This window comes from Dendropsophus ebraccatus, chromosome 13 (genome assembly GCF_027789765.1).
Source record: "Dendropsophus ebraccatus isolate aDenEbr1 chromosome 13, aDenEbr1.pat, whole genome shotgun sequence".
Lineage (NCBI taxonomy): Eukaryota > Metazoa > Chordata > Amphibia > Anura > Hylidae > Dendropsophus > Dendropsophus ebraccatus.
Genome location: NC_091466.1, coordinates 54,775,288 through 54,801,763, shown reverse-complemented (window position 1 = coordinate 54,801,763; position 26,476 = coordinate 54,775,288). Strand labels below are relative to the sequence as shown.

Sequence of the window (26,476 nt, the reverse complement as noted above, 5' to 3'; positions counted from 1 at the left end):
GTGGTGAAATAAAAAATAAAAAATGCATTTTGTTTATTCGGGGGGTATTTGTTTTTACGCCATTCGCCCTGGGGTAAAACTGACTTGTTATATATGTTCCTCAAGTCGTTACGATTAAAACGATATATAACATGTATAACTTTTCTTTTATCTGATCGCCTGTAAAAAATTCCTGGTACGTCATGGTGCCGCGGGGGGTGTTCAGAGTGGGGTCCCGCCGGGACTCCGCTCTGAACAGCACCGATCCCGGCTGCAGTGCCTCTATTAGCCGGCGCGGGTCCCGTTTTCACGCCGGCTAATTAAGCACTTCAATGCAGCTGTCAAACCTGACAGCTGCATTGAAGTGCTTTGTATTGCACATCCCTGGTGTCTAGTGGCACGGATCTCCCCCCCGCGATGCGATCGCGGGGGGGGGGGGGGAGATCCGTTCTTCTGGCCAGCCCGGGCCTCAGCCTCGGAATGACGCTGATCCCGGCTCGGCAATAGATTGCTATGGCCTACAGCAGGCCATAGCAATCTATGACCGATATGATGGATCATTGCTGTGTATATACAAGCCCCCCAGGGGGACTTCTAGTTTATGTAAAAAAAAAAAAAGTAAAAAAGTGTTTTTATTAATAAAAAGCCCCCTCCCCTAATAAAAGTCCAAATCACCCCCCTTTTCCCATTTTATAAATATAAATTATTAAATAAACAAATAAATAAACATGTTTGCTATCGCCGCGTGCGTAATCGCCTGAACTATTAATGAATCACATTCCTGATCTCGCACGGTAAATGGCGTAAGCGCCCCAAAAATCCAAAGTGCAAAATTGCGCAATTTAGGTCACATCAAATCCAGAAAAAATGTAATAAAAAGTGATCAAAAAGTCGTATATGCGCAATCAAGGTACCGATAGAAAGTACACATCATGGCGCAAAAAATGGCACCTCACACAGCCCCATAGACCAAAGGATAAAAGCGCTATAAGCCTGGGAATGGAGCGATTTTAAGGAACATATATTTGTTAACAATGGTTTGAATTTTTTAAAAGCCATCACATAATATAAAAGTTATACATGTTATATATCGTTGTAATCGTAACGACTTGAGGAACATGCATAACAAGTCAGTTTTACCATAGGGTGAACGGCGTAAATGCAAAACTCCCCGAAATCAAAACAAATTCGTTTTTTTTTTCAATTTGACAGCGCAAATGATTTTTTTCCGGTTTCGCAGCATATTTTATGGAAAAATAATGCCTGTCATTGCAAAGTGCAATTGGTTTTGCAAAAAATAAGCGCTCATATACGTCTCTAGGTGAAAAAATGCAAGCGCTATGGACTTTTAAACATAAAATGGAAAAATCAAAAGTGCAAAAACGAAAATTGGCTTTGACCTTAAGGGGTTAAAATCGCTCCATTCCCAGGCTTATAGCGCTTTTATCCTTTGGTCTATGGGGCTGTGTCAGATGTCATTTTTTGCGCCATGATGTTTACTTTCTATCGGTACCTTGATTGCGCATATACGACTTTTTGATCATAAACGCATATTTTTGCGCATATACAACTTTTTTTTTACAATTTTTCTAGATTTGATGCGATCAAAAATGCGCAATTTTGCACTTTGGGATTTTTATGCGCTTACGCCATTTACCGTGTGAGATCAGGAATGTGATACATTAATAGTTTTGGCGATTACGCACGTGGCGATACCAAACATGTTTATTTATTTATTTTTATTTATAACCTGGGAAAAGGTGGGTGATTCTGACTTTTATTAGGGGAGGGGGCTTTTTATTGACAACAACACTTTATTTATTTTTTTACACATATACTAGAAGCCTCCCTGGGGGACTTCTAGTATATACACACTGATCTCTCATTGAGATCTTTGCTGTATACTTATACAGCAAAGATCAATGAGATCGTCACTCGTTTGCTTTCGGCTGCTGCAGCCGAAAACAAACGAGTGCCGAGGCGGGGTCCGCGCCATCTTGGCGGAGACTCCAGCAGGTAATAGACAAGGAGATCGCTCCTCCGGGAGCAATCTCCGCCACTAGACACCAGGGAAGTGCTGCATCCGGTAATTAGCAGGCACGGCGATCGGACCATGCCCGCTAATAGCCGCGGTCCAAGGCTACTCGCGGCACCCGGGATCGCGGCGGTTCAGAGCGGGGTTGCCGCGCGGCCCTGTTCTAAAGCCCCTTACCGGCAATAGGGCGTAAATATACGCCCTTTGTCGTTAAGGGGTTAAAGTGTCCACGTCATTTGCAAAGGCCATAGAGGCCTAAAATGTCCTGATTGTAGCAAATTAAATATTGTATAGTGCAGAAGTAATGTTGCATATACAACTTACTAAACTTTTTATGTTGCGTAACCACATATAAACTACAATAAACAATGTGCAAAATATTTAGTACAATATACCTGATAAAGATCCCATTGGGGGATTGAAACGTTGCACCTCTCTGTACCTCATTTAGTCACTGATGTCGGAGTAGTGTGAGAGATAACTTCCTGTAGTATGTAATACAATGGAGGCCAGATATAGAAATGGAGAGATATCAGCAAATAAGAGACTGAAAACTGAAACTTGTTGGCAATTTATTTATACAATAGATATTTTGTGAACAATATACAAGATACAGCTGTTACTACAACTCATGATACAGGTGCTGCAGTTTAGTGTTCTGAATGTGCACTTATAACCGGGTGTATTGTCTTGCAATATTTATATCTTTCTACCAACAATCTCCTTTGTTATAATGTTTTTTTATACAATGAATTAGCATTAAAAGTTTTTTTGTTTTTTTTACATCTCAGTTCTTTTTTTTTTTTAACGACATTTATTAGCAAAATTGTTTCCCATCTGTTCACTGAAAAAATAGATAATATATTATATAACATTTTACAGGCTATTTGTTATCACAGTGCATTCTAAGCCCTCACCCTAGTGGATCGCATCGTCCTGTAGTTGTTTGGGTAAAATAATGCTGCGCTATAGAGTTACTGATGCCTTAGATTACCTAAGGGCCTTGATATGGATGATGTTGGCAAAGGCTTTATGGCTAACCACCGAAATACTGTAACACAAGCAGTAAGTACAGAGAGCACTCATGTACAATATACAGCCCTTAAAGGTGAACTTATTTGCCGCATCGCGGCGCTCCGGTCCCCAGCCGCTTCCTGGTGTGTGACGCCGCTTGAGACGCTACGTCTCAGGTCCGCTCAGCAATTCAGTGAAGGAAGCGGGATCTGAGCGGATCAAGTCACGGATCCCGCCTCCTTCACTAAGTGGCTGAGTGGACCTAAGACGTTGCGTCTCAGGCGGCGTCAGACACCAGGAAGCAGCCGGGAATGGGGGACCGGAGCGCCGCGATGCGGGACCCGCCGCTGAAACCAGGGAGGTGAGTGGACGTCTTTTTCCTCAGCCACCCCCTCCTCGTTCCCATCAAAAAAGTGTCCCCCCCCCGCCGGAGTACCCCTTAAGTCTCCTACCGTTTCCATGCACAGAGAATGGAGGATGAAGGTAAGTCTCCTACCGTTCCCATGCACAGAGAATGGAGGATGAAGGTAAGTCTTCTACCGTTCCCATGCACAGAGAATGGAGGATGAAGGTAAGTCTTCTACCGTTCCCGTGTGCACAAGGCTCTGAGGATGAAGGAAAGTCTCCTACCTTCACCCTTTGTGCCATTCCTGTGCACTTAGTAGTTTAATCCTTGGTCCGGTAAGGCTGTTTGGATCACTTCCCCGCCCCCAGAGGCCAATTTGGCCTTCATGAGAAGGGGTGAACTGGCCGGGGGCGGATTGAGGGATCCCTTATTGCATGGCCTAAAGTTTAAGTTCACACTACGGGAGTTTTTGGCTGTCAAAAAAAACTGCTGCTAGCGGCCATCTATAATGTTCATAATCATTATAGATGTCCGTCATTAGCAAATAATGGACGTCTTTTGTGGCTGCCATCGGCAATGACTCGCGCAGTGTGAACTTAGCGACACACAATAACTATAAAGGCTACATCCTATGGTTTACAACACTTGATCTTTAGAATTATTGTTAAGCAAAAATTCTCTGTGAGGCACATTAGCAATGTAACTATGGGATTGAAATAGATGATCAAGAAGTTTTACACAAGTTTGCATTGTTATAAGTGATAATTATATGGCATACCATTGACTTGGTACTGACATGGCAGAAAATAACATTAATTGGCGCCAGCGAGCTAGGACCTTAAAGGATAAGTCCTGAGAAAATAAGAAGTTTCCATCAGATAGGGGCAAGGGGGACATAAATAACAAGCATTACTTACCCGTCCCAGTGCCTCTGAATAGAGATGATCGAACAGCGGGAAATCTTAGGTTCTATAGAACTTGAAACTTGTTGAACCTTCCGCATTTGATTACCGATGCCTTCCCTGTCCATGGGGAAGGAGGAGACAGCCCTGGTACTGCCTGGAATTCCGGGATTCAGCCTAGGTAATAGGCTGAATCTGAAACCACACGTCACAGGCTCTCGGATCCCCGTCAGAACTTATTTTCCCCCACGTTCTGATGTTGTCACGAAAATGCTCCACCTGGCTGATGGATCGCACGCTTAGCCAATCAGTGACTAGAGCAGGGTCCTTCCCCAGTCAGTGATTGGCTCAGCAGGCAATCCATCATCCAAGTTGTGATGTTGCTGGAGCAGGAGATCCCCGAGCTTTTTCCCGGAGGCACGGGGAAAGGTAAGTAGGGCTTGTTTATTATGTTCCTTCCTGTCTCTACCTGCTTGAAGATTTTTATTTCCTCTGGACTTCTCCTTTATTTCACCAATAAAAAAAAAAAAAGTTTGCAGAACTCTTTTCTGCTCCCCAGAGATCCCTAATCTAGCCGAAACGCCTCCTTGTATCGTTACCATTACTCGATCTTTACACAGCGCCAACATATCCCAGTGCTCAAAATTAAGAATGCAACCCAATTTTTTTTTTTGTTAATCACCAATGTCATCCCCAGTCCAAGATTATTAATATATGGACAAACCGACCAAGCTTCCATAACTCACCTTGACTTCAATTGAGAAAACGTAGAGATAGAGATGTGGCTGCTGTCTAACATCAGAGACCTTTATCTCTGTGTGGGATCCAAGTCATACTTTACTCATTCCTCTAAACTTAACAATTACTTATTGCTTCTAACTTTACATACCTGATGCAATAACTGTTAGTGGGGATACCAAAGATCAAACAGAAGAACAGCATACAAGTAAGGGGAAACTGCAAAACCAATACCTGCTTTCATCTTTGGGACTGTAACAAAAATGAATCCTAAACTAGTACAGTAAGCAATAGTTAAAATAGGGTGGCCTGATAAGGTTTTGGTAAGTCTGTGTACTCCACAAGGACAAATGATGTAGATATCCAGAGCAAGTGTCTGCATGCTGCAACCAATAAAAACATCATGATGGAAATGTCAATGTCATCTTAAATATAGCTTACACTTGTCCATCTGATATCTGCAAGAAAATACTCTTTTCTTTACAAGCATAATACTGGCTCAATATATCATCACCTAGCATGAAGCTAAGAGATGCCAGGCAATGCATTTCGTACAATGGCGGAATATGATATTGCATTTAACTGCACTAAACTAGGACACTTCCAAGCCGCTTCCTTCTTTTCTTAGTCTGCAATGTTGTATTTTCTATTTTGCTTAGATCCATGTACTTATACATATTAAAAGGGACTCTAAGTCACACCTATACAGAATTTAATGGTTACAAGCATTTCTAATCTGTAAGGGTATGTGCACACTGCTTAAAACAGACGGAAACTCTGTCACGTAATCCGTAGCTCATGCCCGCACACGAACTGCGGCGTGCGGGCGCATCTCCGCCCGTGTCATAGACTCCATTCTATGCACAGGAGGATTTTTTCCTCCGTCCAAAGAATGATCAAGTTCATTCTTTGGACGGAGGAAGGAATCCGCCCGTGCATACAATGGAGTCTATGACAGGGGCGGAGACGTGCGGGCACGCCGCTGTCCGCGAGCAGGCGCAATCTGAGAATTCCGCAATGGAGTTTCCGTCAGAATTCCTTAGTGTGCACATACCCCAAGAGTATGTGCACACTGAGGAAAAGGTGAGGAATTAGGTGAGGAATTGAAGAGGAATCCGCTCTTATTTCAGCTTGAAATTCCTCCCGTGAAATGAGATTTCTGCTCTTTTATTCACAGAATTTGCAGAATTTTCAAGCAGAATTTTTTGCCGCTGATCCGCTTTCTGCCCAAAGAATTGACATGTCAATTCCTTGAGAATTCCTCAGTGTGAACCTACCCAAAGGGTAGGTGCACAGCACAGAATCGGCAAAGAGACTTCAAGTAAATTCCGCTGACTGGCCTCTGCTTAAAGTTCCGCCCGGCCCATCGACATTTTCTGTCGAATTACGCCGTCTGCGGAAAGAACTGAAATGTTCACTGTTTAAAGTCTCTGAGCGGATTCCATAGTGTGAACATACCCTGATTTAGATGGAGTTCACACTGATTTTGCGCTTACACTGGAAAGGCTCATGACGTGTGCTGTACTACAGTGGTATTCTCCGATATTCTGCAAGTATGTCAGTATAAAAATATAAAACACAGCAAATAATGCAGTGGTGTACAACCAACCTCCAGCCAATGCAAAACTACACTTCTAAAAGGTGTCCAGGTATGATGGGAAGTAACAGCCAGACTGGTTAAAAAAAAAAGACTGACGGAAATACTATGTGTGAACATAGCCAAACACTGTGTTATTTTAAGTGTGAGGTCTGAGGGGTGGTGCATGACACAGGAACAGGTATAGAACAACCCCAAAGTGAAAATGCACTAAGCATAACAGAGTGTATTAGTGTTTCTTTAAGAAAATAGGAAAATGGAAGACGATTGGCATCTACCTAATAAGAGTTCATTCTGCCTTCCTTTGATTTAAAGGGGTTATCCAGTGCTACAAAAACATGGCCACCTATTGCCAGAGACAGCATGACTCTTTTCTCCAAGTTAGGTGTGGTTTGCAATTAAGCTCCATTCACATTAATGGAAACTAGTTACATACCCCCACCCAAATTGGAGACAAGAGAGGGGCTGTCCCTGGAAGAAAGTGGCCATTTTGTGTGTAGCACTGGATAACCCCTTTAACAGTGAACTCAATATATAATTTTAGCTAGAAACCTAAAGGTGCCTATACAGCTTTAATAGCTTCTGGCTTACCAAAACAGCTATCTCTCCTGTTCACTCCATACTCATGAACAACCAGTTCAGCAAAATAATCATACGTTCAGTAAAAAGAGAGAGGGGATATAAGCCACTGCCAGACAGTTCTGGTGGCAGCTTAACTCTCCAAATACAAAAGGGAGGGTGGGGTTAGTCATCTCATTTATATATGGGCCTTAAGTGTACCACTTTAAAGAAAAAAACTTTGACATATTGTAGAGTGTATAGATCCCAACTAAATGTTCGGACCTTAAACACAGGATCGAGCAAGGGGAGAGACTCTTCCTAGGATGTTCACAATTTAGAGAACACTAGAAACCAAATCACAGAATGATCCACCCTCTATCAAGTATCTAGCATCATAGTGTTATATACAACAGATCACTGTCTGACAATCCAGCATTCAATACACAGGTCTTCTGGATGTGTAGCTGTGAAAATGGTCCATCAGGTTTGGGGTCAGATAACACCCAGTGATAGTTGTGCCCCATGCCCTATGATCATAATGCAGTCAATGAATTCATCGATAAATGGACAGCCCAGGGGGTTCTCAGCCACAGATAACATATAACATATAACAGATAACATATAATGTCTATGTCATATAATGATTGCAGGGGAGAGGTGGCTTTTCTGTAATAAAGTCTGGTAAGGACCCTATTACGCCAACAGATCCCTGACAGACATGTGATTTTTGCAGCCAAAGCCAGGAACGGTCTATGAACAGACAACGGGTCATAAAGGAAAGACTGAGATTTCTCCTCTTTTCAAATCCATTCCTCAATTTGGCTGTAAACATCTGTCAGCTATCTGTTGGTGTAACAGGGCCCGAAATCTAGAAATACAGCGTTAAAAATAGGTAAGGAAATAAAAAACAGACATTTATGATATTGTCAGAAAGCTTGTCCTTATAACACATCATATGATATAAATGAGTTACAAAGTGCAGTGAATAACCTTAGGGCCAGTCCGCATGGAGCAAAAGCGCTGAAGAGTTCCGCTGCGAAATACCGCCTGCTATTTGTTTCAACGGGAATCTGCCCGAGCATAGAGTGGAGACTATGGCACAGGCGGAGATGCGCGCGAGCGGCAGAATTCGCAGCGGGTTATTCGCTGGGATTCCTTAGTATGAAACCACCCTTATGGCGTTTTTTGATCGGTCAGGATCTGAGTGCTGGGACATCCACCCATTGCTAGGACAACCATGGAAGCGCTTGGCTCTCTCTTCCACCATATCCTCGCAGCACAAGATAGATTCTATAGAAAGTCTATAGAGCACATCTCCTGTGATAAAGCTATGGTGAGTGCTTCTCCCCATCTGCTCTAGTGATCAGTGGCGGGCTCAGCATCCAGTAACCCCATCCAATAAAAACTTTTGACTTGTCTCTATGACCTGTCAAAAGTTTTTTAAATGATAGTAACAATTTCAGAAAGCCTTTTGGGCAAGCCTAATTTCCAAATGACAGAGTCTACTTCTTGACTCTTAATACAAAGCCATATTTAGCACCTTAAAAGCCGTACACATTGCACCTGTGAGTCAAACCTGCATATATGATGTGTATGCTGACCTCCTGACCTTCATTCGCAGATGTCAGGGGAAATAAGGATCAGGCTGTTGTATTTTAAGTGTCCAATCCTTTTGTTTTTAGGAATATAAGCTGCTGCCAGATGTATCTAGAGGTGGTCTCCTCCCCTATCCCAACTAAGAATACATACATGCTTAGCTGAGGGGGGGCACTAAAGCCATTACATACATGAGTCCACTTTCTATAAGCGGTCTAGACTAAAACTGTCTGTTAAAATAACTGGCAGTACAAAATACAGGTCTTGTCCGACTCATGCAGCTATGTTATTTGAGAAAATGTGTAAACTCTGATGACATGACTAAAGATTCTGCATTGTAGAGTACGGGAAGGTTTCATCAAACAACGTAAGATTTTGAGAAGATCTCTGCAGAGCGTACCAGGAAGTCATAGGGGGTTGAAAATGATGTATAAATAATCCATTAAAAAAAGTCAGTATGATGAAGATGTACATTACAAGCATTATGATTCCTATGTTAAAAAGCTTCTTCGGTTCCATCACCAGTAGATAAAATCCATCTCAAATAGTAAACAGCATTAAAAATAAATGTCTAATCCTAATGTAGTGGTCAGGGGAAAGTCGCTGAGGAATCCTTATCAAGACGCAATGCTGGATAAGATTTCAATAAGATTGTCAAATCCATAAAGGTAACCATCTTCTCGGTTCCCCTCTTGCCAGGGAATACGGTGATTCAGAGTTTGTCCCTCTGGTAGCAGTGTCGTTTTTCCGAAATCTATAAGCCATACGTTACACTTGCCTTTCTTGTCGTGTACAAACAGCAAGGAGCTTCCAATTACCTAGCAGAAAGCAGAGAGTTATTGTTTTGCTATTACAAAGCAGAACATTTAAGGATAGTGACAACTATACGAGCCGTGTGGCGGGAACGATTCTGTTGGTAGCTAGAAGTCTCCAATAGGGAGGCAAAGTGTTATGTATTTTTATTAAACTTCTTAAAAAGTGGAAGATTATGTAAAAAAGAAATTCAGGTATATTCAGTTTCCTCTCCACAGACTTGTATTCACACATGGAACTATTCAATAGATTATACAAAGAGACTGGAAAGTAGCTATTGCCGGAGGCCTACAAGTGCGGCATGCTAATACTCGCAGGAAAAACCTGGCTCCAGTAAAGCAAAAAAAAAAAAAAAAAGGAAAATATAATACGAAAATAAATCTACAGAGAACAATTCCAATCTCCTCTTCCCTGTAGAGGTGGAGAACGTAACTACACAGGGCTTCAATGGTGGAAAAACAAAGCACATGGACTGTAGTTAAAGGAGAATTTTTTTTTTTATTAAAGTATTGTATTGCCCCCCAAAACTTATACAAATCCCCAATATACACTTATTAAGGGAAATGCTTATAAAGTGCTTTTTCCCTGCACTTACTACTGCATCATGGCTTCACTTCCTGGATAACATGGTGATGTCACTTCCTGGATAACATGGTAATGTCACTTCCTGGATAACATGGTGATGTCACTTCCTGGATAAAATGGTGATATCACGACCTGACTCCCAGAGCTGTGCGGGCTGTGGCTGCTGGAGAGGATGATGGCAGAGGACACTGAGGGACACAGGGCACTGGAGGGACACTGAGCATCCCTCTGTCATCATCCTCTCCAGCAGCCACAGCCTGCACAGCTCTGGGAGTCGGGTTGTGACATCACCATGTTATCCAGGAAGTGAAGTCTTGATGCAGTAGTAAGTGTAGGGAGAAAAGCACTTTATATGCATTTCCCGTAATAAGTGTATATTGGTTATTTGTATAACTTTTGGTGAGCAATACTATACTTTAATAAATATTTTCACCGGACTTCTCCTTTAAATGGTGCCCAAATATTCCACAATGAGTAAAAGACAATCACATGCCTCCATACATCAGCTCTGCAGTTTCTCAAACACAGAGGGAGAGGCTACAATTGCAGTTGAAACTCTTTCATATTTTAATATTTTCTTTTTCTTTAAACATTTCTCAACATTTACAGAAAACCCACAGGCCGAGAAGGGGAAACTACATTCTTTTGAATAGACTTTTTATAAATTCACTGCTGATTTATGCAAATAAAGTGAATAAATAGTGACAAATGAAGAAGTTAATATCGTCACTCATTTATGATGACATCTTCTTTTATTGTAAGAATTCATAAGATTAACGTGGCTTGATCATCAGTGGGTGCTGTCCTGCACTTTTGGTTTGGACTACAAATATACTGAGGGTTTTCGAATGCCATCCACCTAGGACGCCCACCAAACCACTGAAGACTTAAAACAGGTGCTTCTGAGACAAAACGGGAATAAGGTTCCAGTGTATGTGGTGGTGAGCAGGGAGAATGGACGCTCGGAAGACTATTATGGCACCAGATTCAAAATACGTTTACTGTCATGCACAGTGCTGCATGATCATTTCTAAAGAAGAAAAAAAACTTTTAAGGGGAACTACAGCAGGTTAGATTTGTCTAACCTGCTGATAGTTGCCCTTCAAAGTTTTTTAACTTCCTCCTCTGTGTGAGGCCCACACAGTTAGTTGGGGTAAACTCTGGTCCGGAGCACTGTGAGGGGCACTGCCGCATCATACAACCCATCCCTTTTAATGATAATCAATGGGGGATGATGACGCGGAAGTGCTCCTAACGGTGCTCCAAGCAGAGTTTACCCCGACTTAAACACACACCTTCCTCCTCAGCGTCCCGGCCGCTATAGGGGGGCTATCAGCAGGCTAGAATCATTAAACCTGTTGATAGTTCCACTATAATTTTGTTAAAAAAATTAACTATTTGCTATCTGCAAAAAAAGGGTATCCAAAAATGTAAGATATGAATTGTTCTTAAAAAACAAATAGTACAACTGTAAAGAATATGCATCCTGTTTAGTAAGTATTACGGGTATGCCGGCCTTTTGTATGGTCTTCGTTTAGATTTTTATGTTTTTTTACTAGCTCTTGCCGTTTCCGTTGCCCCACCTTGTAGTATGCAATCCCTAGACTTTAACCTACATGCAGGGTGTCAATGATTAACTCACCTCATGATGTTTGAAGAATTCTGAAGATTCCACAATACTTCTAATTTCCTTTAGTCTAATCAGATACTTCTTCTGCAGGATGTAATAAAAAGTTGTAAAATCAGTAGCATGCTTATTACACCTCAAGAAATAACTTTATGCTAGACGAGACCAAACTTTATGTCATTCATATATATTCAAAATATAGCTCTTACTGTTAAAATGCCATTACAGCCGGAAACATATATAACCTATCCACAGATGGTACTGTAAATGTTAAGTTGTTAAAAGCTAACTGCTGGGACACCTATCTATCACAAGTATGGGGCACACATGCTCTGTGTCTTTCATAGAGTTGTATGGAGCAACAGGATACATTTACTGTATCTCCTCCAAGCATGTATGTGCTGATGAGGGGCAATGGAGGGCTGGGGGACCCCCTCCTGCAGCTAAATGAGGACCAAAATGGTTCATCCAACGCTGTGCATAGGTGTTCATTCTACCAGTCTACATACCAAGATTATGATATTTCCATCAATAAATTCAAGGAAGGCTTTGCGGACTTGGTCCCGAGTTTTTGTCGTCTTAAAGTGTGTGTTGCATGTCCCATCACCTTTCTGGAAAATTAAAAAAGCATGGAGAACATTAGTCTTCATTTCTGAAAATAACATCTACCAAGAACTGTTGAAATAGACACCAACTAGTGCTACTATATTTTAAGGCTAGGTTCACAGTAAGTAAAATTGACAGGCATCTTTCATATTAACAACCGTCATTGAACAAATAACATCTGTCATTTCAAAAATATTATTTGCGCAATGACGGTTGTTATTATGAAAGACAGTCTTAATTTTTACATAGTGTGAACCTTTCTTTCTACCACTGCAATATATAAGCAAATAATCATGTTGACTTCCAGTTCCCACTGTGCTCCTCTTGGTCACAAAAGGATGCATCCGTGTGCCTATCCTTAGACCTATCAGAATGTGATCTCTCTTCCATATCTCGGCATTAGCATATATAAAGCATAACAATCAATATAACTTCATGTCTTATAATATTCCTTCTGCCTGGCCATCAAGGCACACAATGCATCTGCACATGCGTGACTGGTATGTGTGCGGACGGGAATTGCCAGTGACATGCTTTCAGTGGGTCTGTGTACTTCCAGTCTGGTGCCATGTTGGCACACTTTGCCTGTCAAAATATTACTAGGGGGCAGGGACACCAACCGGTCACTCCCGACTGAGTGCCACAGCTGCTCCAAAACCCCCCAGCGGAAATGCCCAGGTAATGCCACCTTACACTCTACATTGCAACCAATCACTGACCTCAGAAGCCACATGACCGCTGAGGTCAGTGACTGGCTGCAGCACTACAGTGTATAGAGAAATTTTTGCTGGTCTTCCACAAGAGACTTCAGAGCAGCAGTGGCACTGAACTAGCATTGACTGAAAAGGGTAAGTATAATTTTTTTACGTGTGTACTATTGATTTTACAGGCGATTTTAAGAAACTTTGTAATTGTGTTTATTAGGCAAATATGCCATTATCTGCATTCAAAAAGACTTTCCCCAGGTCCCCCCTCCCCCTCTCTCTCATTCACTGCTCATTATCAGAAAATCTCGACTCTTTTACATTAATCGGCCCCAGTCTGTTCTATGGAGAGGGGAGGGGGAGGAGGGAGATTAGTCGCCAGCAAAGAGCAGAGAACAAAGGATTACACAGCGGGACTGTTGTGAAAGCCAGTATTCAGAGGTCAGAGAGGTCAGTGCTGACTTCAGAGGAAATAGCCCGGTAATGTAGCTGTAAATTAACTCTTTGTTGTCCTATTTTGGTGCCTCATCTCCCTCTATCCCTCCCCTCTTTATAACAGAACCATGAAGACAGGGGGAGAGCTTCAAACTGCTTTTTCATGATACAAATGCATTTTTTGGCTAATAAACTTAATTACAAAGTTTCTTTGTCCCTTGGAAATGTTTTGACAACTCTGGAAAACCCTTTAAGTGGTACAGCATAGCACACTGACCTTAATACCCTCAATCCTAAATCCCAAAGTAGATGTTGAGCTAATAGTTTCTCTCCACTGCATGTATCGGGGTTTGGTGACAGCTTGCTGAGCACTTTCCTCCTCTGTAGGTGCGTTAGGATCCACCTCAATCATCTTCTTATACATGTCCTTCCTTAGCTTGGGCTTTCCTCGGGCCTTCGTCAACTCCTCTTCCAAATACGTCCTGCAAGATGAAGATGATACAAACCAATTATACACAATGCACATCTGTGGACCTCCATATATTCTGAAACCAATTTACAAGTTCATGTATTATTCCATCCATTGACTCTTGCACTTCTGCTTCCCTACCACAAGCTTCCTCATATGTTTTTGTAACCTTGCCTTTTTTTTTTTGCGTAAACTAAAAAAAGACAAAGATTCTGTCCTATCATGCCCTGGGACTGTGTCACAAAACACATCCCATAGTCTTTTTGGAAAGAGGAATGGAAAGAGATGATTTTTTACATAATAGAAAATTTCTTTTTAACAAGCATAGTTGTGAATGTGATTTAGTGCAAGACAAGGCTCTGCTTAATGTTATCTCTGCGTTTTGCTTGAATTCATTTTTTGGGATGTGATGACATGGTTGCAACAATGCTGCTCCTTAAATCTATCCTCTTTTGGTGTTGAAAGGTTGTTTTATATAAGCAGTCCTTTAAAAGACACCATCTTTCTGGACTATCCGTCTGCCTGATCCCACTCTGATCTATAGCTACAGCTACAAAGCTATGGTCAGAAACGAATCGATAAATCTGGGCCAATGTCTCCAAATTACATGGTTGGAAACCGAGTGAGCATGGCCTGGGTATGAATAGTACATTCCACTTTATATATAAATGGATACAAGAAATCCGAGCTAAAGCCTCACAAGAATATCTAAAAATACATAAATGTTAATCTGTAAATTAAAATGCACTAAACAATTAACGAACAACAAGAGGCGGCACTGCCAAATATTAATGATAAATTATACCAACATAAAAAGTTTAAAAAAAAAATCTTCTTTGTTCTGGTACTGCTCCTCTTTTCTCTTCTCTTTTTTCTAGAGACAGCACCTCTCTTGCCTCCAGTTCAGGCGTGGTTTGCAATTAAAGGGAACCTGTCACGTGGTGTGACGGGGCAAAGCCGCCTGACCCCCGTGGAGCCCTGGATACTTACTCTTTTCTGGAAGTCCTGCTCCTGGACCCGGGATGGGGATATCGCCGTCGGCTCCAGTCATTTTCTATGGACGTCAGACTCATCTCTGGTAATTAGCATACAGCGCGCGCTCAGCTTCTGACATATCTCTATCCCGGGATCGGGTCCAGGAGCGGGACTTCCAGAAAACAGTAAGTATCCAGAGCTCCACGGGGGAGTTAAAAAACCTACACCCAAACTGGAGACAAGAATGGTGCTGTCTCTGGAAGAAAACGGCCATGTTTTTGTAGCGCTGGGTAACCCCTTTAACTTGCAAATGGTGATAAAACACTCCCACAGCATAATTTAGACTAGTACTTGGTCTATATACATGTCAGAGGCACAGCACATAATTATATTTAGTAATAGTATATAAGTAATAGTAATAAGTTACTGAAAAAATCAAGAACATTCTCTATTTTGAATCTCAAGTAACTAAGCTAGTAGAGTACAAGCAGCTAACCTGTTTACTTGCGGGTCCACAAACATAACACCATATTTCATCTTTACAACTTAACAGCTTTTTGAAGTTGGCTGTGCTAACTCAACTACATGGAAATGTAATAAAAAATGATAATATGAGAATTCTTTGTAGGTGATGTGACGTTAATAATAAAAAGAAAAGGGTAGAGATTTAAAAACACGCACTTGTTCTTATGCACGTCACCCGATTCGGTTTCCTTCCTTTACCCAACTGCACTGTTTATAGTGTTGCTGTTTTATTGGTTTCAGTTTTTATAGCATAGCTCAGACAATGTGAGCTAGCTGTTTGTTTTGGGTAAAAACAGGGTCACATATTGCACATTTCCTTCAAATCCACAGCTATTTCAATAGTAGGAAGGCTATGTAAAAATGACGTCTGTCTTTCATGACAATGGCCTTTTTTGTGTAAATTATACTAATAATTGACATGATCATTATTTCAATCATTATTACGGCGATTGTTTGAAACAACGCATTGTTTGCATTGACTTCAATGCAAATCATTGAAGTATGAACAACAGACGTTGTTTTCATAAAAAGTATGTAATGTGAACATAGCCTTATATAGTGTGAACCTAGCCTAAAAGTGCAAGAGGTTTTTTTTTTTTAAATTATCCACATCCATCATCCAAAATCAATAAGACGTTGTTCGGTCATTCACAGTAGCAACTATAGGACGACTGCAAGAACGATCATTAGTAACGATCATTGTTCCGTGTACAATTTCAGGTCGTTCACCATAGCGGTCGTTTGAGATAGTCGAAAAATCGCTTTGTGGAATAGTACCCTAAGGCCATGTTTACACTATGGTCTTTTTATATAAACAATGGACGCTGATTCCATTGCAGTCAGCGTCCATTAGTTCTTTATTGCAGGGGGCAGGATTGCATTGCCGTCTGCAGTATGCACACATTGTTATTATAATGTACATGCCTATAATTTCCAGACGCGGTCCACAGAACAGCGCCCGGAAATGATAGCTGTTCACACAAAAAGTCTAAAAGTTTAAAAAGTCTCCATTGCTTAAACATAGTGTGAACATAATGAAGAAAGAAGAAGAATGCTCACCAGCTCCCAAATGTATTTCAATGCTTTATTTTAATTCATACAAACACCGACATGTTTCAGACCCCACTGGGTCCTTAGTCATGGTTTTCTGATGATACATTCATCCTCTCCCACCGTCTGTGCCCGGTGTCAGATGGATTTCCCTACATGATGTCAATATAGATACCACTCTGCCGCTCTATGTCAGGGACTGGTGGGAGAGGATGAATGTATCATCAGAAAACCATGACTAAGGACCCAGTGGGGTCTGAAACGGGTCGGTGTTTTTATGAATTAAAATAAAGCATTGAAATACATTTGGGAGATGGAGAGAATTCTTCTACTTTCTTCATTGTGAAATACCCCAGGAACAAGGGGCACCTCTCACGTGCTCCGTGCAAAGGCAATCCAGCCAAAAGACATAACTGGTTAATCTTAAGACTGTGTGCTGACCTATAAACTTATCGGTTTGCTAGTGTGAACATAGCCTAAGATTGCTGAGACAAAATCTTGTCTCCAAATGTGCCAGCATTTTTATTAAATGTGCTAGACATATTCAGACTCTGTTCCCACTACGGGAACATAATGGGGAAAGGTGGACATCTGGACAATATAGACGGCCAAAAATAATGATCGCGATTATTATTTGCGGCCCTCTATTTAACGAGACCAAATCCGTAGTGGGAAGATAGCCTTATAAAACAAAGCACACATTCCCAGTCATGTTTTAAGTCTCCTATTAAGGGTCTGTTCACACGTACAGACTCGCTGCGTAAAACTCGCACACAACTCGCACGAAAGTAGCTGCGTTTTTTGTGGTGTTGAACTTGCCTGTGAAAATCATGTGAAAATTAAAACTTGCAGGTAAAAATCGCACCAAACACGCAGCGACAATACACATACATTGACTTGATAGCAATCAGTATCGGGGTACAAACACACACACACCGTATATGCAGCAGATACGCAGTAGATTTCATGGTGCAGATTTGATTCTGTGTTCAGTTATTTAGATCTAATCTGCTATGTATCTGCTGCGTATACGGTGTGTGTGTTTGTACCTTCGCTGTGGATTTATGGGTGAGAAACTCTCAGCGATAAATACGCAGCGAGTCTGTACGTGTGAACAGACCCTAGAGTGAGACATTGACTTCAAGGGAATGCTACCTTGAAGAGGTAGTGTGCGAGCTGCACCTCACCTGGCGCTCTGGTAGTCATATTGTTTATAGTCAAATAATAAAATAAATTTATGTTCATTAACATTTCATTCATGTAAGTACATATTTTCCAAGGTCCTAATAAAATAATGTATTTAGGTCATGTTAGGTAACCTACCCTATGACAGATAATAAAAACTATGTCAACAATGACTGTCTACATCTCACTGTAGCTATAAAAGTTAATGTGTTATTGCAAGTGGTAACCTGGAAATGTCCTTCTCTATATCTATATTGTTTACTAGTAAAAAAAATAAAATAATAATTATCATGGATCTGTCCTGGGCGTTATCCTTCTACACCCAGTCTGCCAACAGCGATTCATCAGATTCCGTGTTGAATCATTATCTTATTGCCTCAGCTGGCGAATCAATGGCTACGTATGGCGAGGCCATGATCTGCCAACAGGTACTGCTAGAGGTGGGTAACCAGGCCGGAGCTTTTGTGCGAATAGTCTTGCCGTCTACCACAAGTAGTGACTATTTATGATGGACCACTATATGGATTGAGGGTACAAACACACACACCGTATATGCAGCAGATACGCAGCAGATCTGCAGCAGATTTGATGCTGTGTTCAGTTATTTAGATCTAATCTGCTGCGTATCTGCTGCGTATTTGCTGCGTATCGCAGCAGTAAATACGCTGCGTATACGGTGTGTGTGTTTGTACCCTAAGGATGGTTTTAGAAGTTTTCATGGTTCCTGTCTTGCTGCGACCAAAAGCAAAGTCTGAGCAATGAACTCATTTTCACAAGCCCTATAGTAAGTGAATGTGCTCTGCTGCTCCCTTTCAATCTGTTGACAATTGACTCCCATTATTGAGATCACTTGCAGCTGTTAGACCACCACTGATCACCTAGTTATAACCTTGAATAGGGGACAGCTTTTAATCTTGGGATAACCCCTTCAACATAGTGATTTCCCAAACATTGAAGGGGTTATTCAGTGCTACAAAAAACATGGACATTTTCTTCTAATTAATTGGAATTGCAATTAAGCTCCATCCATGGAAATGAGTTACAAAACACCACTTAAACTGGAGACGAGAGTGGTGCTGTCTCTGGAAGAAAGTAGCCATGTTTTTGTAGCGCTGGATAACCCCTTTGATGGTCTAAGGCTTTGTGCACATGACACAGTTTTGTGCATCATCACCATAATAATTTTAATTTATAGTGTAGTTTAATCTTGGAATAACCCCTTCAAGCAATGTTCTCTTTTTCAACCTAAAGCAACAGAGCCCAGTCAAAAACAAAAGAAAATTGAGGTTTTCTTTTTGCTATACTTCCTATTTCTCACAAAAACAAACAACTTTTAAAAACCTGCTTGTAAAAGGAAAGAGAAAGTAAAAGTATTGCATAAAAATGAACCTTGCAGCGTCTGATTTCCTTTTCTCTGTTCTCACCACAATCACTACGGCTCATACATAAGTAGTGATTCCTCAACTTACAATGGCCTCAAGTTACAATATTTTCAACATACAATCTTTCTTCCTGGACCATCGAAACTTGAGACCAGACTTATGGTACTTTTACACAGGACGATTGATCGTTCGTTTTTGCACGATAACGGTCAATTTCGAACGATAATCGTACGTGTAAACGCAGCGAACGATCAAACGACCAGCAAAAAAACGTTCATTTTGATCTTTTAACATGTTCACAAATCATCGTTGATCGTTCGCAAAAAATTCGCAGATGGTTTCGTGTAAACATTCTTTCAGCGATTTCACCTACGTGTGAAAACGATCGCATAGCGAATTTTCCGTACGATGTATCGTTCCGTCTAAATGCTGATCGTTATAAAAAAAAAACATCGGTCATTCAAAATCGTTAATCGTAAGATCGGGCGAATAATCGCACCGTGTAAAAGTACCATAAGGGCCATATTACACGGCCTGATCTGATCACAAATGTGAGCACTGATCTGCTAGATCGGTGCTCGTTTACTAAGCCTATTACGCGGCTCGATAATTGTGCGCACAGACATCATTAGCAACTTATCAGAGGCGCACAACTCTTTATAGATCTTGATAAATCTAGCACATCTTAATAAATTTTGCCACACCCCTTCTCCACCCATATGGTGAGCTAGGGCGCAAAAAAAACCACAATTTGTGCGCAAAGGGAGGGCTCTGCAGCTGCCCCTTAAAGTCTGCCCACAGAGTTTTGTACGAAAATACGTTTTTTTTTTAAACTGCGATATGTGATGTTTTATTTATTCATTTTACAGTGCTCGTCAGTAAGGTCACTCCAGTGTTCATCTTTGTAGAGTAGGGAAGATCGGTGCACTGAGGGTGGTAGTCCCACCCCCAGCACACCAAACTACCTAAATAGATTTTTTTTATTTCATACATTCCTATGGGATCCTAAGCAGGAATCTAAAGGATTAGCGTTAGCATACAAGACTCTAGCTTCGCAAAAGAGTAGTATGCCCTTTGTGACCAAGTGACAGATTCCGTATTAAAACGCACATTTACACAGCAACAGTGGATGGAAATGTATTATTTACCATCAAACGTCATGTTTACTTCATGTGTGGTTGGAGTGCCCGCCACTTCTGATATAAATTTGTAGAACAACTTCTTGGCTACCCGCTATTATGGGGCCTGAGTCCAGCCCTGCTCTCCTTGGACATAGAGGATGTACCAGTACAGGACCGTGCAGTGCTGGTACATGTGCTGATGTCCCCTAGGACAGCATAGCCAAAAAATGAAAATCCATCGCTCAATGAGATCAAAGCAGCAGTACAATTCAATTACCATATGGAATACACTATAACTATGAGGACCAACAATATTAAAATGGTAGAGAAGAATTGCCGTGCACTCCAGCTTCCACGGCAGGACCACAGGGGGGAGAGAAAATCAAGATGCTTAGTAGATATAGTACTCAGCTAGGTATACGGTGTGGCTACTCACTGAGCATATGGAGATAGTGTAAACTATGAGAAATTCCTATGATGGCTGGACCTTAAGGGTCCTATTCCACGGGCCAAGGATCATCGATGTAAATGAGCGGCGATCTAGCAGATTTACTGGGCCTATTCCACGGCCCGATGATCATTGCCGATGTCCTTGCAGCCCTTGCAGCAATACATTACCTGGCTGCAGGGCTTGTCCTCCGCTCCGGGTCCCCCACGCTCTATCTTCTGAATGGCCGGTCAGCTGACAGGCCACACTCAGCTAATCACAGGCCGCGGCGGTCCCGGCCTGTGATTGGCTGAGCGCTCCGTCAGCTGACCGGCCATTCAGAAGATAGAGCGCGCGGGACCCGGGGATGAAGACAGCGCGGAGAAGAAGCCCTGCAGCCAGGTAATGTATGATGATGCTGCGGCTTCTTCTCAAATCGTCGGTTGCCTGCCGCGCACCGCTATTCAACCGTAGCGATGCGCGGTGGGGGAACGATGATTTTAGGTCTGGCCCTAAATGAACGATCAGCCGATGACACGATCATTGGCTGATCGTTCTCTCTATTTCACCGAACGATAATCGGCCGAATCGGGCCAAATGGGGCCGATCCGGCCGATTATCGTTACTGTGGAATAGGGTATGGAATGCTGCAAGACAAGACTGATTGTGTTTTGTTATATTGTTTATTTTATTTATGTGAGACGATTGTTCCTCGGCTGCTGTTGTATGTAATCTAAAATGAAAAAGTTTATAAAAATTTAAATCACTAAAAAAAAAGGGAAGACTTAAAGAAAATGGCACTTTTATTCCCAGCGTCCCGTGCGCTATAGAAACACAATAGTAGGTCAGAGTCTTCTAACAGAGACTTATTAAGAGGTTCATGCCCATGGTGGTCCATGCGTCATGCTTCTGAAATTTACGCTAGTTCAGAGTTAGCATAGATTTTACTTACAATTTATGCTACCTCTGTTTAAAATTATTTTAAAGTCTGTATCTAGAAAATGATAAATTTCCCACTATGTGTGAACATAGCCTTAGTGTAGGTTTAAAGTGAATGTACCATCAGGCCTGGGCTGAAGCACTGGAGGCGGGCCGACCCACTCTCAGTGGGAGGAAACCCCTGCCCCTCTATGATACGGCTCCATTGATTCTAATGGAGCAGCATCATAGAGGGGCAGGGGTTTACTCCCACTGGGGGTGGGTCAGCCCGCCTCCAGTGCTTCAGCCCAGGCCTGATGGTACATTCACTTTAACGTGCAGAAAGCCCTAGGATGCTTTTCAGGGTTGACTGCGCAGAAGCCCCCAGTCCATTATTCCATTCCCTTTGTTGATACTGTACTCATGCATGGCCACAGTGATCAAGGGGTTAAAAGGCTTTGCTATAAAAAGGAACTATTAGTAATAATTTATTCATAAAGCAGGAATGTACAGTGAACTGTGGTTAGGGTAAAAAAAAGTGGGGTCCCTTATTCAGGACACCCCATCTATTAACCAGGATGGGAGGCAGCAACAAAGAGCATCTCTTTCTGGAAGAACCAGCGGGTGCACCCTTTAATCAGCTGATTGTTGGGGGTCTCTTCCAAACAGACAGGGATTATGTAATTGCAATTATAGCAATTATGTCATGTGATTTAATAAGGCGTGATGAAGCAGGGTTGGCTATATTGATGTACATCATACTTGCTTTCAGTTTACACCGTTTTATTCAACAAGCCCTACTACATTACGATTGTTCTCTAGTCTTGGAGGAGTCTTGGATAATGGTCCCTACAACAATATTGTAATGTGCACAAATAAAAGAAAACGTGTAAGCAACGGTTTATCATGCTCTTGCCTAAAATATCATTAACGCCGCCAAAAAATGTAAACCGGGGCCATTACTTGCCCTTTTACCCCCCAGTACGGTTACTATGGTGATCCTCTCCATAGCAGATAATATATGGCCTTGATGCACATTATTCAATAATTGTTGCTAGTCTTAAAAATGTCATTGTGTGGGCAGGAAAAGAATACAGACAAGAAGTTGATATTTAACAGTAAAATTCGCACTACATTTTCTGACACCCACCTGACACCCATCTTACAGTCCATGACACAGGGTTCATCAAAGCTGTTCAGGAGGTCGTCCAGCTGGATGTAATTTTCCCCGTCTCGTTCTGTCACCCCATGGAAAGTAGGAACGCAGGAGGCGAGGGAGTCTTTCATCACTAGCTCAAAGCAATTCTTCTCATTTTCAGAGTAACGCTTTAATATCGTCCCCCCAGCAGCTGCTTTGAAGCTTCCTAGAAAATACAGATAGCAGACGACATTAATACAATACATCTGCATTCAATACTACATATACTTATTTACTGGCACTGAAGAAATCATTACTATAAACAATAGCCTAAAGCCTAAGACAATGGAAAGCGACATCATTTCATTGTTAAAATGGGCGAATAAACCCAGTTCTGTACAGCAGACCCAAAACACCATATACATTTTCCTATAAATATTAATACTTATATAATAGAAATGTTATATATGTAATCCCCTAATATATAAGTGAAGGATTTCCATTTTTCATTACATTGCATTACAGAGGACCTGTGATCACTTTGTAGACATCCATATATCAACTGCATTAGTTTGGGTGACATTTATCTAATAAATTGTCAATTGGGTGGTCTCCACCTTTCACTTTTCAATGGGAAGAGCCTCAGGTCCACGCCTCTTTAGACTGTCAATGAAGCAGCCATCACTATTCTCAATGGGGCGTGAACATTTTACCCACGCGACGTGGCATCTGGCTGCAAGACACCACAAGGTTGCGATCTGTGCGAGTGGATCTGACATAGGTGGGGTCCAGCCTTTTCAGTTCAGGTGATACTAATACAAAGCACCAAGGGGCCGGGCAGAAAGTTGTCCAAGTACAGGCTAAGGGCTAGACTGGCACAGTACACTCATAGTCGATAGGGGGCTTGTCAGGGAGGGTAGTACAGGTTTAGATGTTATGGACAAGCCAAGTTTAGACAGGAGACTATAGCATGATTCAAAGGAGCAGCAAGAGATGGGGCAGGAAGCAGGCCAGAGTCAAATACAATGATGGAACACCATGCACACACCTTCACAGGAAACTAGCACGGTAAAGTTATTTTGCTCAGGTAGGGTGTGGCTATTACACTGCCTAATATACTAGGTGAATAAAAAGGGCTGGCTGGGAAAGTGTTTTGGTGTGTGTGTGCTGGCCCTTTAAGAGGAAGAGAATAGAGATGAGCAAACCGGGTTTGGGTTCGAGTCCATCCGAACCCGAACGTTCGCCATTTGATTAGCTGGGGCTGCTGAACTTGGATAAAGCTCTAAGGTTGTCTGGAAAACATGGATACAGCCAATGACTATATCCATGATTTACACATAGCCTTAGGGCTTTATCCAAGTTCAGCAGCCACCGCTAATCAAATGCCGAAAGTTCGGGTTTGGATGGACTCGAGCATGCGCAAAGTTTGCTCATCTCTAGAAGAGAGCATGCACACCCTCAGAATTAGTATAGGCATTGCGGCAGGAAGGAGCAGGGACCTGGCAATATGTAGTGAAGGTAACCCTGCGGCTGTCCCTGACAGGATCAGCAACACACCAGTGGGGGCAGACCACCAGCTTTACATATATTTTCTTATGTAAACAGAATTCTCAATTTTTGCCTGCAAAATACTGTTATGTGAGCTATACTGGCCTCTATGCTGTGTCCTGGGGTAAAGAATTTCTTTACTGTTGTACACAATTGTCCTCACATAGGGATAATCTGATAATATCCTGCTGGATGTCTGGGTCTCAAATGCTCTCTGGTTTCCCTCCATACTTACCCACTGCCGTCTGTCACTGAGCTTCCTGCAACAAACTATAGTAAAACTGTATGCATCTGCTGGTGGATCGGCACGAAAAGAAATCCACCTTTCTCACATACCTGAGGGTTACTATGCTGTGCTTCAGTGACAAAAGTTAGCATGATTTAGGGAGTCACTACTTTAGCATTTCAAATACATTCCTTGAAGCAAATGTGGTATTTCACTTAAAGGAGAAGTCCAGTGTTGCAGTTATTTTCTGAAAAAGCAGGGGTGGGGGGTGCCTGTCCAGAGCCCGATCGCCGCTTCGGGACAACTGCCAGAATCCAGGATGTTCTTCTCGGCCAACGTCACAACCCGGCTGATTGACAGCCCACTCAGCCAGCCAGTGACTGGGGCAGGACACCGCTCCAGTTGCTGATTAGCTGAGTGGGCTGTGCATCATTCAGGTCAGGCAACCCCCCCAAGTTGGGACTTCATCAAAATTTGGGGGGAGTTATTTGTCTTTGTAACAGAAGATACCAGTTGCAGCTGCTGGGTCAAACAAGACCAACTTTTAATTTCTTAGTGCTGCAATGAGCACAACCTGATGGACTGGCCGATCAGCCGGTCAGTGACTGGGATGGGATGCTGCTCCAGTCACCGATTGGCTAAGCGGTCAGTCCATCCACCCAGAATAGCCATTTCCCCCGAGTTGTGACTTCGGGCAGGGGTCACGAGGCTGGTCCTGCCACTCACTGGAGGCACAGGGAGAGGTTAAATGCCTACTCTTTACCAAATCCCCCCTGCCCCTGCAAGTTGCCGGATTTTAAACATCCCCGTACTTCTTTTTTAAGGCCCTATTACTCCAGGCAATTATCAGCCTTAATTGGCCGATTAACAACCATTCAGGCCGTATATCGTTAAGTGCAATAGCACATGTTGAAAGGTAATGATTGGCTGACATGCACAGTCGGCTGATCATGATCTTTCAACATGCCGAAAGATCATATTTTGTCAGTGACAGTCTGCAGTGCGTTGTCCCATGTAATAGCAGCCGTGACCGCAGCGCTGCTAACTTCAATGGGCCACCCAAACAATCTAAGGCCTCCAGCTCACTGTCTGTGCTTGTAATAGCACAGTGCAGTGAGGGGAGAATGAGGGGGAAGCGAGACCTGAGCTGACAGCTCAGCGCTCGCTTCCCTGGAGCACTGCGCCGTGTAATGCGGCTTTTAGTGGCCGCTAAAGTAGCACTACTGAAGACTGTATTAGTCACGTATTTCAGTTTCCTGGACCCCCGTGATTGCAACATAGAGTTATTAGGTCCAACTGCAGTGAACAACCTGCTGGAACAACCTGATGTGTCCTTGAGTAACTTCCAATGCTGCACATTTTAATCTAATGTTCGCCTTCTGATGTTTTTATTCTTTATTGTAGATTAACAGCCTTGGTTTCCTAGGCATAACTTGTACAGGAGTAAATCATTAACTACGAGCCAAGGTTAGAGCCAAGAAACTGCCAGGTGCTCCCCAAAGCTTTTAATCTGTAAGAAACATGAGAGCTCAGCACAGCAAGGGTTAATACGGGGTTAGCGACAACACAGGTGGATGCGTCTGAAGGCTGGCGTTGAAGGCCGCGTACAATCCAGCAGGCGGTGTCAAAGTCACCATGGCTTTTTACTAATCTTATCAATGAAATAGCACGTTACACTTTTTCACATGAGAAATGTAACAGAGCGGTGGGGTGACGTCATAACAGACGGAATCCTCCAGCTGGAATGGCGCTGCAGCTCTTATCGTCTTCAGCCAGCCGATACTGTACACAGAGGAGTTTATGGAAGGAAATCCCCTGACTAAAACATACACTGCTTCAGACACTCTACAGTATTGCTGTAAACCTCCTTGTAAAAAAAAAAAAAATACAAAAAAATAAATATACGTCTGTCCTATCAGACTGGCAGCTTAGGCGAGTAGTTTTGCATCTAGTAATACATGGGCTACCTGTGTA

At 42.3% G+C, this 26,476-nt stretch overlaps 1 protein-coding gene across 1 annotated transcript in view; it reads right to left on the bottom strand.

Moving 5' to 3' along the window:
• Window positions 1-9,325: 9,325 nt before the first annotated feature.
• The window catches only part of ITPKA (inositol-trisphosphate 3-kinase A), a 70,170-nt gene continuing 53,019 nt past the window's right edge, over window positions 9,326-26,476 (bottom strand). The window contains exons 3-7 of the mRNA XM_069949932.1: window positions 22,741-22,954; window positions 13,816-14,020; window positions 12,303-12,404; window positions 11,809-11,880; window positions 9,326-9,586 (exon numbers count right to left, since the gene is read on the bottom strand). Coding sequence (XP_069806033.1) covers window positions 9,386-9,586; window positions 11,809-11,880; window positions 12,303-12,404; window positions 13,816-14,020; window positions 22,741-22,954 — 794 coding nt within the window. The 3' untranslated portion in view covers window positions 9,326-9,385. The remainder of the gene's footprint in view (window positions 9,587-11,808; window positions 11,881-12,302; window positions 12,405-13,815; window positions 14,021-22,740; window positions 22,955-26,476) is intronic.